At 38.4% G+C, this 15,426-nt stretch overlaps 2 protein-coding genes across 2 annotated transcripts; both read right to left on the reverse strand.

Moving 5' to 3' along the window:
- Positions 1-4,717: 4,717 nt before the first annotated feature.
- Positions 4,718-5,615, reverse strand: LOC131232366 (uncharacterized protein At2g29880-like). The gene is made up of 2 exons (XM_058228596.1): positions 5,408-5,615; positions 4,718-5,320 (listed from the first exon to the last, which is right to left on the reverse strand). Exons 1-2 carry the CDS (start codon positions 5,489-5,491, stop codon positions 4,718-4,720), a joined length of 687 nt encoding a protein of 228 aa, XP_058084579.1. The 5' UTR covers positions 5,492-5,615.
- A 7,736-nt stretch (positions 5,616-13,351) lies between these two features.
- LOC131232367 (uncharacterized) lies at positions 13,352-14,333 on the reverse strand. The gene is made up of 3 exons (XM_058228597.1): positions 14,228-14,333; positions 13,688-14,144; positions 13,352-13,463 (listed from the first exon to the last, which is right to left on the reverse strand). The coding sequence occupies exons 1-3, from the start codon at positions 14,331-14,333 to the stop codon at positions 13,352-13,354; spliced, it is 675 nt and encodes a 224-aa protein (XP_058084580.1).
- Between the last annotated feature and the right edge of the window lie 1,093 nt (positions 14,334-15,426).

The raw sequence follows: 15,426 nt of genomic DNA on the forward strand, positions 1-15,426 counted from the left end.
ATTCCTCCATCTGTGGCTATGCTTTGCCAAATGTGGAAAATCCTCTCTAAGCTTTCGATCCTCCAACCAAACATTCTCTAAAAATCTAATCATTTTCTCATCTGCAAGAGCCAAACTGACCACTTCAAAAATTGCCTACTGAGTTTAGCAGTGTCTTTTCACAATCCTGTTGCTTTGTTAAAAACAATGATCTCCGGATTCCCATCCCCTTTTATTTGCTCCATTTTTCTTGACAATAACTTCTCCTCTTCCATTGGCTTCCCTCTTTCGTCCCAAACCTCCGTAGCCATGTCGTCAACCAAAGCTTTGTTAGCCAGATTTTTTTATGCTTGTTCCCCCTTTCATGTAAGGTTTGCAACCCTCCACCCAACCCACCCGATGAAACTTGTTCTTTTCGGCTGCTCACTGCCATAAGAAATCCCTTGTAAGTAGGGGTGTACACGAACCAAGCTAGCTCAGTTAGCTCGCTCGACTCGATTTGTGACTCAGTTCGAAGCCGAGTTGAGCTGATTTTTTGAGCTCGAAAATGAGTTAGAGCCGAGTTCGAGCAGGCCCCAGCTCAACTCGGATCGAATCCAGCTCGAATCGAACTCGATCCAACCAGTTGGTGACTCGGTTACTTTGCTATTGATGTTGCTCACCAACTGTTTGATAAAATAACTCAATGAAATGTGGCTTGTGGCAAGGAAGGTATGTACATGAAACAAATACCCTTTTTCTCTTTGTTTTTATTGGTTTTTATGTTGCTTAGAAGGTGCCATTGCTTCTGTTTGTAAAACAGTGGGATTTTGAAGTTGCAGTTCAGGTGTTCGTGGAAATGCCTCAATGGCGAACTCAGCTCGAGCTGCTGACCAAACCGAGTCGAGCTGGCCAATCAGGCTCGAGGATTGAGCCGAGCCGAGTTCGAGCTTGAGGTCAACCAGTGGTCGAGCCGAGTCGAGCTGAGGCCAGCTTGACTCGGTTCGACTTGATGTACACCCCTACTTGTAAGGTGATCCAATCTTTTCAAGACTGATTCTGGACACTTGAAAAAGAAATAGCTTAGACGCTTTAATGAGGGTCAATCTTCTCCCAAGTTTTAAGTGGGGATGCTACCAGGATGATTTCTTCCTCTCTAATCTTCCAATGATGAATTCCACTAATTATATCAAACAACAGTTGTGTTTGGATGTACAAGTGAATTGAATTGGAAAACCCTAGATTTAATCAGGAGGGTTGAGTTTCTTTCCAGTCCCAACTCGAAACTTTAACGAAATGGCTGCCCCCTTTTGATATCAGTGCTAAGGATATTGCAGTTTTGTTCTTTCAACTTCATTAGGCTAGTAATAGCAATTCGATTCGTCACTGCATCCAAACACACCTAGAAATTTTATTGCATTTGTTGCAGAGATGGTACCTACTGCCTAATATCACTTGTCATTTGTTGAACAGCAGGAGAAAATCAATCTCTTATTTCTGAAGTGATTATTGTTATGTGTTGACTGCAAAACGGTAACAAAATATAAGGGTGTGTTTGGATTCACGTTTTGGGTATATTACATTGCATTCTAGTATTGTTCATGTATATGTTGGGCGATATTCAGAATACATCCATCAGAAACGTGCCACTAATCAATGTTTGAATAGGACGTATTGTACTAGCAAGTATACAATTTCTAGTACAGATCAATGTTTGGAAACGACGTATAAGGGCCACACATTGTATATACATGTAGATATTGGTAGTTTGTGTACTATGAAGCATATTTGTACATGCTCAGACATTCTATCTCAGGTGGGCCCCTCTCTTGTTGTTGTGATTAATCCCTGCGGTCCATCACGTTCTGGTACATGAACGATGACCGTTCTACCAGTGTGCCCACTTGGATTCACCTATTTAATGGTATGAATGTCATAAAAAATGCCACAACGTCCTAAAAATCTAACACACGGTACACATCAACAACATCTAGACTCCAAACCGTGCCTGGATGCTGGGGAAACATTTTTCAGGACTACGAAGACCGTGGGCCCCACATGGGTTACCGGCCATTTGGAAGGATCTTGACTGTTCATCCATTATCACCCTGTTCTATTGACGTCTTTAACGGCATGAATGTTATATCCAATGACACAATTTCAAGAACAGTGAATTATCCTGATCGTTCGTTGCTGTTCCACGGTGAAGATCAAATATCAGTGAATATATTTCACTATTTGGAAATCTCAAAAAAAAAATAAAAAAATAAAAAATGATACTATAGTTCAGAAACATCAACATGTCAATGTGTGATCGGTTTATCCAACCCCTTTTGAATGTCTCTGAAAAAACAGTCCACGATAAAACCAGAGGACTCAACTATCATGTTTTACCAAAAAAAAAAACAAAACAAAACGTAGCTATTTCATTCTCATCAGCTATACATATTCTAGAACCGACAAAACAACCTGATACCGGCATAAAAAATCAACAATCTAAGCAGCATACGAAGAAGCGGAGCCATGCAAGACTCGTCTCCAACTTTAGCAACAGGCACCCTCTCAGTAGGTCCATCTTCCCGGACATTCCTGGTGCCGATTTGGGTTCGATCTGTGAGAGCGGCTACACAGTTACCACTGTCTATTGTTGAGGAACGATGAGATGCACGAATAGCCCCACTTCCAGTTGTATGTCGCGCCGTTCGATCGGGCAAAGAAGGCTAAATGATATAGAAAACAGTAAAAAAATTCACCCACCCAAGAGAAGGATATGATGTAATCTTCACTGCTTTGACTAACAAAATTTCAGAGAGTATGAAATAAATAGTATCCTACAAACCTGATACTCATTCCAGGCTTTCGTAGCATCTTCAAAAGTCATGAACGACTTGTGTCTGCATCCACTAAATCCGTTAACTTGAGCATTGCATGCATCCCATGTTGCATAGATCCCAGGATTCCTCCCCACAAACATCATATAATATTTTTGCTTCATTCCGCTGCAAGAATTAATAAATGCCTTAATTGGTAGGATATCTGAATTGGAAAAAAAAAACTGAAACAAAAACATTCATCTTCCTTTTACCTCTAGTTGTACTATGTAATCTCTATATTACCAGACTTTCGAAGATGTTGGCACCAAATTTCATTTCTTTGGGAAACAGGTTGCAAATTGATCCCCATAGCCACCTTTGCAAATAAAATGAAATGTTCAGGTCAATAACGTTCCATAGAAATCGCTCATGGATTAACAATATTATTAAATCTCCTTACCACCTAGATAAATTTGTAGACACAGGCGAGCTTCAGACCTTTCACTGATCTCAGATCCCTGAATTAGAAAATAATTTGTCAAGTTTAATGCAAGTGAAAAGTGTATCAGTTCATAATGAAATATTCATATTGACATTCAACATTAAAAGCTTCGCAACAACGGAATTATTACCAGTATTACTTTGATTTTCTTTACAATAAGACGAAGTAAACCAGGTGATTTACATGAAAACAAAAAACTGTATCAGTCCTACAGTGAATCTCTCTCAGCAGAGCGTTGTATATTTCAGAAAATATATGAGGGAGGGAAAGAGAATATGAAATAAAAATTGACAAAAATCCTTATGAGACAGTTAAAGTTCAGAAATTGCATTGAGCAATGCAACAACCCACCAAATTCAACTTGAGTAGATCAAGGTTTGGGTAGCTTAGGGGAGTGGGGGTAAAGAAAACTGGTTCCAAGCTCTTGCAAACTCAACAAATCAGACTAAACATTAGCTTTAAAAATTAAGAAGAAATAGAGTAACAAACAATGTTTGAATTCACTTTGGTTTAGGCCCTTATCATTATCATAATTAGCCAACCTTTATCCCAGTTGATTTGTGTCTACAACATGCTCTCTGTAGTGGTTAAGTTAGAACCTTAAATGAGAAAAAGACATGCAGTTATCAATTCGACATAAAAATATCTATGAAAGTTGAAAAGTGAAAATACAAAAATGAAACATCCATAATGTAGACCATTACTGATATTTGAATCAGAAAAAGAAAACACTGGAACAAACCTCTTAAATATCCATATTACCTACCTATTTATCCAAAGAGTCGATAGTATCAGCGTCTTAATCCACGTCAGTTACCAATGACAAAGGTATATCAATATAACTTTCAGAACAGTAACCAGCAAAACCAATGTACAACAGAGATGAGTAGATTACGAATGTCAGGGCGTATCAGAAAATAAGACATAAAAGAGTGTTAATACAGAAGACAATTTACAGACAGTAATAATCTCATTCAGCTAAAAAAGCATCATACTGACATATTAGGTTAGTGACATAAAATCAGTAAGATATAAAAACAATCATTGTCCTGGTCATTGTCTGAGTCCAATGACATAAGAACCAGACTGAAATGTATCTCCACTATCAAAAAAAGATGGGGAGATTGGTACAGAAATATTGTATAAGTTTATGGTTCGAACCTGCAAGTAGTATTGACAGTAAGACGGTAATAGCTTCTGAATTTGTAAATAGAACAGTCCATCTAGTACAACATTAGCAGTGCTGCTTCAACAGCAAATGTATCATCCACAACAGATTAAAGTTAACAAATCCAAACTGAGCCATGACAGACTCAAACAAAAAAATAGTTAATACAATAAACCATCCAAAAAAACACGTACTCCAAATATAAATAGTCAAGTGATATGAACCATGTGCCCCATTCTCAATCTGTGCCACAACAAGGAAGGATCACTTTTTCTATCATTCCTTCCTGCGTTCATGATCCATCTTTATAAAATACCCTGCACTGACTACATGAGTCTGCAAGAACCTTACAACACGGAGTTGGTCTTCATGTGAAAGACCATCCACCTCTTCCAGGATACCCAACAACCGCTGAACATGCGTCATGCTTTTTCCCTGACCCAATGTAATTATCAAGTTATTAACGGCTTCAGCCACTTCCCCCATCTTCTCGCTGATATGTTCACTCGACCTGTGCCTCCGCCCACGGCTTATCTCACTCCCCTCTATGAGGCTATGACGAGAACCTGAAGTGGCTTCCATTGGGCTTTTGTTAGCACGTTTTGCCCGATTTGATAAGGATCCATCACGACCTCGAACTCGAGGAGGGGGTCCTCGGTCATCATCGTCAGAGGATGACAAATGTACTGTCTGGGAAGCCCCCTCATTCGAGTCATCGTTTGATTTGAACTCGTCACGGCCGCGCCGTTTCCCTGATATCGGAGAAGAATATGTCATACTAGCAAATTCACCGTGGGCACAATCATTGCCAAACATGAACGCGAGGTCGTCCCATCTTTCAATATGTTTGCCTCGCACCCGTTCGGCGTAGGGGTGTGTCTGTACACACAAAGACAGAATGTTTTCATCAATTTTATAAAAGCAGACTATACAAACTTTAAAAGCATTTATATGTGAAGATCATACCACGATGTATCCATCCCATACATCCTCTATAGCAAGAACCATCTTGTTTTGTTCGTCCCATCCAAAACCCAAGGCGTTGAGCATGTCCTTTATTGCCTAGTACAGCCTCTTTAGGGTCCGCAAGCAATTAGAAATATGACAGTTTTCTAGCAAAATGCCACAAGTATCGTAGATTACTTTAATTATGGCCTTGTACGCTTCGAGTTTAAACCCGACGTCACTTTTAAGGCCTAGGTTCGCCTGTTCCACCAACCCATTAGCCAATGCGTTATCCATGTTGTCTGTCTATTAAAGTTTACTAACGTTACGTGTACCGCTTACACTACGCCTTAGCTAGAATACACATTTCGGGGATGACCCTTTGCGGGAGGGCGTATGCTTTTTCTTAGGAGTTCTAATTAATTCAGTCGGTGAACTTGGGCACTGGTTTGAAGCAACACCTTTCTTTGAAGGTGATGACTCCACATCTTTCTTTCTCGGGTCCTTGACAGCGCTCCTTAGAAAATTCATAGATCTTACAAACAGAAAATGTAAATAGAGATATAATAGGTACAGTCAAGTAATGCAGTATAGTAATGACTCATAGGCAGACATAATGACATTCAACACGAATATTAAACATAATATCCCAAACTTGGTGAAAATATGTGAAAATATTTCCGCTTTCGACTAAGCGGATCATTACATAAATTAGAAAATATAATTCAGTTGTCTTGTGCATGAAAGACTGTCATTCCACATTCTCTCGGCAATCTCGTCTCTCTTCCTTGTCCACTAATCATGTGCGCGATCCGTCACCCGAGCTAAGGCTTGTCCTTCATCTACTGAGGTTACATCTACAGGGGTGGCGCAACATCCTCTATATTGTCCCCACTGTCCTCAACTACCTTGGGCAGTCCATCATCACCACTAACACGAATGAAATTATGAAAGACACAATAAGCTATAACAATTTTCACTTGTTTTATAAACTGGAACTGAGGAGGAGTACGTAGAATAGGGAAGCAGTTTTTTAAAAGGCCAAATGAATGCTCAATGACATTTCGTAATTGTGCATGACGATAATTGAAAAGTTCATTTTTATTGGCAGGTTTCCTTCCAGTACGAAACTCGTTCAAGTGATATCGCACACCTCGATAGGTGCCATAAATCCAGACGAATGTGCATATCCAACTTCAACAACATAATATTTTTCTATACAATTGCAAGATATGTTTAAGATATTTATCACAGATAATTACCTATAGAAAAAACAATCATCCCTTACACGCAATTATCATGTGGAATAAGAAAACAGTCAGGGTGATGGGTGAGTGCATTTTGTAGCATACGAGCATCGGATGCGGATCCATCCCAACCAGCAAGCACATATACAAATTTCATATCAAAAGTACATGTGGCCAAAACTTCTGTGATAGAAATCCTTTCTGATTTCTGAAAGTTGAGCTCTTTTCTTTTGGCAAATAAGTCGGGATATGGGTACCATCTAGGGCCCCGATGCAGTCCTACAATCAGAAAGGTGGCATATGATTAGTTCATCCATTAACTATCAACTTATAATTTAAGAATTTCTCTAACATATTTTCAACTTTACCTAAAAATATGAACTCTACAACGGATTATCGAAAATTTCCTTGGGTATGTGTAAACCAGGAACCTCACGTACTCAAGATATAGACCGATTATAGCATCCAATACTCTACTAAAGTGTCTACTCACAGTCTCACCAGATCGTGTAAAACGATGACCAATCACACGATTACGTACGTTATGTCCGACAGTATGAAGAAACATTACAACCTGCTCCTCCATGCTGCATCTCCTGCTATCGAAAAGTAATTTTCGATCCCTCAACAGCAAACGTAATTCAAAAAATTTGTCCCTACCCATCCTTAGCTGCACAAGACACTCAGTATCGCTCTTACGTATAATTCGGCTTATGAACCTATCCCTCTCAATATGGCTTTCATTGGGTTTAGCCTTTATACAGTAATGACGATAATATTCAGCCGCTCCCATTATAGTTACTGCAGCTGCAATGGTGGTTATGGCAGCGGATATTTCACACTCATGCTAATCACTGCCAGATGATCTATCATCGGAATATTCTGTACTTTCAGAAGCCATGACAATTTAAAGGGAACTCGAAAAATTGATCTGATTTATAATTAGAAGAAAATATAAATTTGACTTGTATATAAACATGTATACATAATACATCAAACTTGTACAATTCAAAATAACTGATAATACACTTGTTTATTCAAGCAATTTATTTATTTATTCTTCTTGTAGGTTTTTTTTTATTATAAAAAGATTGCATAATAATTGATCAAAACATGCTGGTTCTCACTAGGATATGTATTATCGTCAGCGAAGAGATTGATACATCCCATCTGATAATAGCATAATTAGAAGATGTACAGGAAGTTACAAATAACAAATTAAACACTTGTTTCTTACATCAGTTATTTTTTTAGGTTTGCAACCCTCCACCCAACCCACCCGATGAAACTTGTTCTTTTCGGCTGCTCACTGCCATAAGAAATCCCTTGTAAGTAGGGGTGTACACGAACCAAGCTAGCTCAGTTAGCTCGCTCGACTCGATTTGTGACTCAGTTCGAAGCCGAGTTGAGCTGATTTTTTGAGCTCGAAAATGAGTTAGAGCCGAGTTCGAGCAGGCCCCAGCTCAACTCGGATCGAATCCAGCTCGAATCGAACTCGATCCAACCAGTTGGTGACTCGGTTACTTTGCTATTGATGTTGCTCACCAATTGTTTGATAAAATAACTCAATGAAATGTGGCTTGTGGCAAGGAAGGTATGTACATGAAACAAATACCCTTTTTCTCTTTGTTTTTATTGGTTTTTATGTTGCTTAGAAGGTGCCATTGCTTCTGTTTGTAAAACAGTGGGATTTTGAAGTTGCAGTTCAGGTGTTCGTGGAAATGCCTCAATGGCGAACTCAGCTCGAGCTGCTGACCAAACCGAGTCGAGCTGGCCAATCAGGCTCGAGGATTGAGCCGAGCCGAGTTCGAGCTTGAGGTCAACCAGTGGTCGAGCCGAGTCGAGCTGAGGCCAGCTTGACTCGGTTCGACTTGATGTACACCCCTACTTGTAAGGTGATCCAATCTTTTCAAGACTGATTCTGGACACTTGAAAAAGAAATAGCTTAGACGCTTTAATGAGGGTCAATCTTCTCCCAAGTTTTAAGTGGGGATGCTACCAGGATGATTTCTTCCTCTCTAATCTTCCAATGATGAATTCCACTAATTATATCAAACAACAGTTGTGTTTGGATGTACAAGTGAATTGAATTGGAAAACCCTAGATTTAATCAGGAGGGTTGAGTTTCTTTCCAGTCCCAACTCGAAACTTTAACGAAATGGCTGCCCCCTTTTGATATCAGTGCTAAGGATATTGCAGTTTTGTTCTTTCAACTTCATTAGGCTAGTAATAGCAATTCGATTCGTCACTGCATCCAAACACACCTAGAAATTTTATTGCATTTGTTGCAGAGATGGTACCTACTGCCTAATATCACTTGTCATTTGTTGAACAGCAGGAGAAAATCAATCTCTTATTTCTGAAGTGATTATTGTTATGTGTTGACTGCAAAACGGTAACAAAATATAAGGGCGTGTTTGGATTTACGTTTTGGGTGTATTACATTGTATTTCGGTACTCTTCATGTATACATTGGGCGATATTCAGAATGCATCCATCAAAAACGTGCCACTAACCAATGTTTGGATAGGATGTATTGTCCTAGCAAGTATACAATTTCTAGTACAGATCATTGTTTGGAAATGACATATAAGGGCCACACATTATGTGTGTGTATTGGTAGTCTGTGTACTATGAAGCGTATTTGTACATGCTCAGACATTCTATCTCAGGCGGGCCCCTCTCCTATTGTTGTGATTAATCCCTGTGGTCCATCACGTTCTGGTACATGGATGATGACCGTTCTACTAGTATCCCCGCTTGGATTCACCTGTTTAACGGTATGGATGTCATAAAAAATGCCACAGCGTCCTAAAAATCTAACACACGGTACACATCAACAACAGCTAGACTCTAAACCATGCCTGGATGCTGGGGAAACATTTTTCGACACTACGAAGACCGTGGGCCCCACATGGGTTACCAGCCATTTGGAAGGATCCTGACCGTTCATCCATTATCAGCCTGTTCGATTGACGTCTTTAACGGCATGGATGTCATATCCAATGACACAATTTCACGAACAGTGAATTATCCTGATCGTCAATTGATTTTCCACAGTGAAGATCAAATATCAGTGAATATATTTTACTATTTGGAAATCTCAAAAAAAAAATAAAAAAATAAAAAACGATTCTTAGTTCAAAAACATCAACATCTCAATGTGTGATCGGTTTATCCAACCCCTTTTGAATGTATCTGAAAAAATAGTCTACGATAAAACCAGAGGATCCAACCATCATGTTTTACCAAAAAACAAAAAAAGAAAAAACAAACAAAACGTTGCTATTTCATTCTCCTCAGCCATACATATTTTAGAACCGACAAAATAACCTGATACGGGCATAAAAAATCAACAATCCAAGTAGCATACGAAGAAGCGGAGCCATGCAAGATTCGTCTCCAACTTCATCAACAGACACCCTCTCAGCCAAACCATCTTCACGGACATTCCTGGTGCCGATTAGGATTCGATCTGTGTGAGCAGATACACAGTTGTCACATTCATTGTTGAGGGATGATCAGATGCACGAGCAGCCCCACTTCCGGTTGTATGTCGCGCGGTTCGATCGGTGAAAGAAGCCTAAATGATATAGAAAACAGTAAATAATTCACCCACCTAAGAGAAGGATATGATATAATCTTCACTGTTTTGACTAACAAAAATTCAGAGAATATGAAATAAATAGTATCCTACAAACCTGATACTCATTCCAAGCTTTCGTAGCATCTTCAAAAGTCTTGAACGACTTATGTCTGCATCCACTAAATCCGTTAACTTGAGTATTGCATGCATCCCATGTTGCATAGATCCCAGGATTCCTCCCCACAAACACCACATAATACTTTTGCTTCATTCCGCTGCAAGAATTAATAAATGCCTTAATCGGTAGGATATCTAAATTGGAAAAAAAAAAATCGAAACGAAAACATTCATCTTCCTTTTACCTCTAGTTGTATTATGTAATCTCCATATTACCAGACTTTCGAAGTTGTTGGCACCAAATTTCGTTTCTTTGGGAAACAGGTTGCAAATTCATCACCACAGTCACCTTTGCAAATAAAATGAAATGTTCAGGTCAACAACGTGCCACAGAAATCGTTCACAGCGAAGACAATATTATTAAATCTCCTTACCACCTAGATAAATTTGTAGACACAGGCGAGCTTCAGACCTTTCACTGATCTCAGATCCCTGAATTAGAAAATAATCTGTCAAGTTTAATGCAAGTGAAAAGTGTATCAGTACGTAATGAAATATTCATATTGACATTCAACATTAAAAGCTTCGCAATAGCAGAATTATTACCAGTATTAATTTGATTTTCTTTACAATAAGACGAAGTAAACAAGGTGATTTACACGAAAACAAAAAACTGTATCAGTCCTACAGTGAATCTCTCTCAGCAGAGTGTTGTATATTTCAGAAAATATATGAGGGAGGTAAAGAGAATATGAAATAAAAATTGCCAGAAATCCTTCTGAGACAGTTAAAGTTCAGAAATTACATTGAGCAATGCAACAACCCACCAAATTCAACTTGAGTAGATCAAGGTTTGGGTAGCTTGGGGGAGTGGGGGTAAAGAAAACTGGTTCCAAGCTCTTGCAAACTCAACAAATCAGACTAAACATTAGCTTTAAAAATTAAGAAGAAGTAGAGTAACAAACAATGTTTGAATTCACTTTGGTTTAGGCCCTTATCATTATCATAATTAGCCAACTTTTATCCCAGTTGATTTGTGTCTACAACATGCTCTCTGTAGTGGTTAAGTTAGGACCTTAAATGAGAAAAAGACATGCAGTTATCAATTCGACATAAAAATATCTATGAAAGTTGAAAAGTGAAAATACAAAAATGAAACATCCATAATGTAGACCATTACTGATATTTGAATCAGAAAAAGAAAACACTGGAACAAACCTCTTAAATATCCATATTACCTACCTATTTATCCAAAGAGTCGATAGTATCAGCGTCTTAATCCACGTCAGTTACCAATGACAAAGGTATATCAATATAACTTTCAGAACAGTAACCAGCAAAACCAATGTACAACAGAGATGAGTAGATTACGAATGTCAGGGCGTATCAGAAAATAAGACATAAAAGAGTGTTAATACAGAAGACAATTTACAGACAGTAATAATCTCATTCAGCTAAAAAAGCATCATACTGACATATTAGGTTAGTGACATAAAATCAGTAAGATATAAAAACAATCATTGTCCTGGTCATTGTTTGAGTCCAATGACATAAGAACCAGACTGAAATGTATCTCCACTATCAAAAAAAGATGGGGAGATTGGTACAGAAATATTGTATAAGTCTATGGTTCGAACCTGCAAGTAGTATCGACAGTATGATGGTAATAGCTTCTGAATTTGTAAATAGAACAGTCCATTCAGTACAATATTAGCATTGCTGCTCCAGCAGCAAATGTATCATCCACAGCAGATTAAAGTTAACAAATCCAAACCGAGCCATGACAGACTCGGAAAAAAAACAGTTAATACAACAAACCATCCAAAAAAACACATACTCCAAATGTAAACAGTCAAGTGATATGAACCACGTGCCCCTATTCTCAATCTGTGCCACAACGAGGAAGGATCACTTTTTCTATCCATTCCTTCCTGCGTTCATGATCCATCTTTATAAAATACCCTGCACTGACTACATCAGTTTGCAAGAACCTTGCAGCACAGAATTGGTCTTCATGTGAAAGACCATCCACCTCTTTCATGATACCCAGAAACCGCTGAATGCGCGTCATGCTTTTTCCCTGACCCAATGTAAATGGTCAGGTTGTTAACGGCTTCAGCCACTTCCCCCATCTTCTCGCTGATATGTTCACTTGGCCTGCACCTCTGCCCACGGTTTATCTCACTCCCCTCTATACGACTATGACGAGAACCTGAAGTGGCTTCCATTGAGCTTTTGTTAGCATGTTTTACCCGATTTGATAAGGATTCATCACCACCTCGAACTCTGGGAGGACGTCTCCGATCTTCCTCATTAGAGGATGAGAGACGTACTGTCCGGGAAGCCTCCTTATCCGAGTCATTATCAGAGTTCAACTCGTCATGGCTGCGCCGTTTCCCTGATATTAAAGAAGAATATGTCGTACTAACAAACTCACCGTGGGCACAATCATTGCCAAACATGAACGTAAGGTCGCCCCATCTTTTAATATGTTTGCCTCGCACCCGTTCGGCGTAGGGGTATGTCTGTACACACAATGACAGAATGTTTTCATCAATTTTGTAAAATCAGACTATACAAACTTTAAAAGCATTTATATGTGAAGATCATACCGTAATGTATCCATCATATACATCCTCTGTAGCAAGAACCATCTTGTTTTGTTCGTCCCATCCAAAACTCGATGTGTTGAGCATGTCCTTTATTGCCCAGTACAGCCTCTTTAGGGTCCGCAAGCAATTAGAAATATGACAGTTTTCTAGCAAAATGCCACAAGTATCGTAGATTACTTTAATTATGGCCTTGTACGCTTCGAGTTTAAACCCGACGTCACTTTTAAGGCCTAGGTTCGCCTGTTCCACCAACTCATTAGCCAATGCGTTATCCATGTTGTCTGTCTATTAAAGTTTACTAACGTTACGTGTACCGCTTACACTACGCCTTAGCTAGAATACACATTTCGGGGATGACCCTTTGCGGGAGGGCGTATGCTTTTTCTTAGGAGTTCTAATTAATTCAGTCGGTGAACTTGGGCACTGGTTTGAAGGAATACCCTTCTTTGAAGGTGATGACAACACATCTTTCTTTCTCAGGTCCTTGACAGTGTTCCTTAGAAAATTCATGAAACCTACAAGTAGAAAATGTAAATAGAGATGAAACAGCTACAGTCAAGTAATGCAGTATAGTAATGACTCATAGGCAAACATAATGACATTCAAAATGAATATTAAACATCATATCCCAAACTTGGTGAAAATATGTGAAAATATTCCCGCTTTCAACTAAGCGGATCATTACATAAGTCAAGAAACATAAGTCCGTTGTCTTGTGCGTGGAAGACTATCATTCCACATTCTCTCAGCAATCTCGTCTATCTTCCTTGACCACTCATCACGTGCGTGATCCGTCACTCGAGCTAACGCTACCCCTTCATCTACAGAGGTTACATCTATAGGGGATGACGCAACATCCTCTGTATTGTCCCCACTGTCCTCAAGTACTTCAGCCAGTCCATCATCACCACTAACACGAATGAAATTATGAAGGACACAGTAAGCTATAACAATTTTGACTTGTGTTATAAACTTGAACTGAGGAGGAGTACGTAGAATAGGAGAGCGGTTTTTTAACAGGCCAAATGAACGCTCTATGACATTTCGCAACTGCGCATGACGATAATTGAAAAGTTCCTTGTTATTGGCAGGCTTTCTTCCAGTACGAAACTCGTTTAAGTGATATCGCACACCTTGATAAGGTGCCATAAATCCAGGCGAATGTGCATACCCAGCGTCAACAACATAATATTTTCCTACACAATTGCAAGATATGTTTCAGATATCTATCACACATAAGTACATACAGAAAAAACAATCACCCCTTATACGCAATTACCATGTAGAATAAGAAAACAGTCAGGGCGACGGGTGAGTGCATTTTGTAGTACACAAGCATCAGATGCGGATCCATCCCAACCAGCAAGCAGATATACAAATTTCATATCAAAAGTACATGTGGCGAAAATATTCTGTGACAGAAATTCTTTCCGATTTATGAAAGTTGAGCTTTTTTCTTTTGACAAATAAGTCGGGATATGGGTATCATCTAGGGCCTCGATGTAGTCCTACAATCAGAAAGGTGGCAGATGATTAGTTCATCCATTAACTATCAACTTATAATTTAAGAATTTCTCTAACATATTTTCAACTTTACCTAAAAATATGAACTCTTCTTACATCAGTTATTTTTTTAGGGGACAATTTTTTAATTTGCTGTTGAACAGATTGATACATCAAAACAGTATAAATCAATTTAACAAGATGTACACAAAGTTACAAAGAATACATGATCCACTTGGTTCTTCAAACAGTTAATGATTATATTAGAATATAATATTTTAACATCAGATAAGTGGAAAATTATAAGATGTACACCAGAATTAAGAATACATCATACAACAATTTTTTTTTGTCATTCTAACTTAGATTGATACGTGAAGCATGTAAACATCAGAAAAAACAGATGTACACAGAAATCATAATAACTGTTAAACTACATGTTTCAGGCTTATCAGTTATTTTTTAATCCTTTGAGAATTTTATACTTTCTGTTGAACAGTATTGAGACATGAAAACTGTTAACATCAAGTGGTTCATGTATACAAAGTTAGAAAGAGTACATGAATCATTTGGTTCTTCAATCAGTTAATGAAGATATTAGAATAGATTCTTTTAATAGCAGATAATATCATAATTATAAAAAGTACAGCAGAGTTAACAACAAATTATGCCTTTGAGAATTTTTTGTCGTTCTAACTCAGATTGATACATGACGCATATAAACAGCATCAAAAGAAGATGTACACAGATTTTATAATAACATCTAAACCACATGCTTCTGGCTTATGAGTTATTTTTTTCTTTCATCTTACAATTTTTAACTTGGTGTTGAACATATTGATACATCAAAACTGTTAACATCACACTCACAAGATATAAAACAAGTTACAAACAGTATAGAAATACCTCTATTTGAGATCAACCCAGACTACGCAGTTCCTTATAAGATAATGCTTACTCCCAAAAACGAAAGGT

Source organism: Magnolia sinica, chromosome 18 (genome assembly GCF_029962835.1).
Source record: "Magnolia sinica isolate HGM2019 chromosome 18, MsV1, whole genome shotgun sequence".
In the NCBI taxonomy this organism is placed as follows: Eukaryota; Viridiplantae; Streptophyta; class Magnoliopsida; order Magnoliales; family Magnoliaceae; genus Magnolia; species Magnolia sinica.

What these genes read in the sequence shown, in the direction of transcription:
- LOC131232366 (XM_058228596.1), bottom strand. Translation starts at nt 5,491, where the DNA reads ATGCTCAACGCCTTGGGTTTTGGATGGGACGAACAAAACAAGATGGTT. An exon ending in TATGGGATGGATACATCGTG is followed by an intron (nt 5,321 to 5,407) that starts GTATGATCTTCA and finishes TTGTGTGTACAG; the next exon opens with ACACACCCCTACGCCGAACG.
- LOC131232367 (XM_058228597.1), bottom strand. Translation starts at nt 14,333, where the DNA reads ATGAAATTTGTATATCTGCTTGCTGGTTGGGATGGATCCGCATCTGAT. An exon ending in CTGTTTTCTTATTCTACATG is followed by an intron (nt 14,145 to 14,227) that starts GTAATTGCGTAT and finishes GCAATTGTGTAG; the next exon opens with GAAAATATTATGTTGTTGAC. An exon ending in GACGAGATTGCTGAGAGAAT is followed by an intron (nt 13,464 to 13,687) that starts GTGGAATGATAG and finishes TTCTACTTGTAG; the next exon opens with GTTTCATGAATTTTCTAAGG.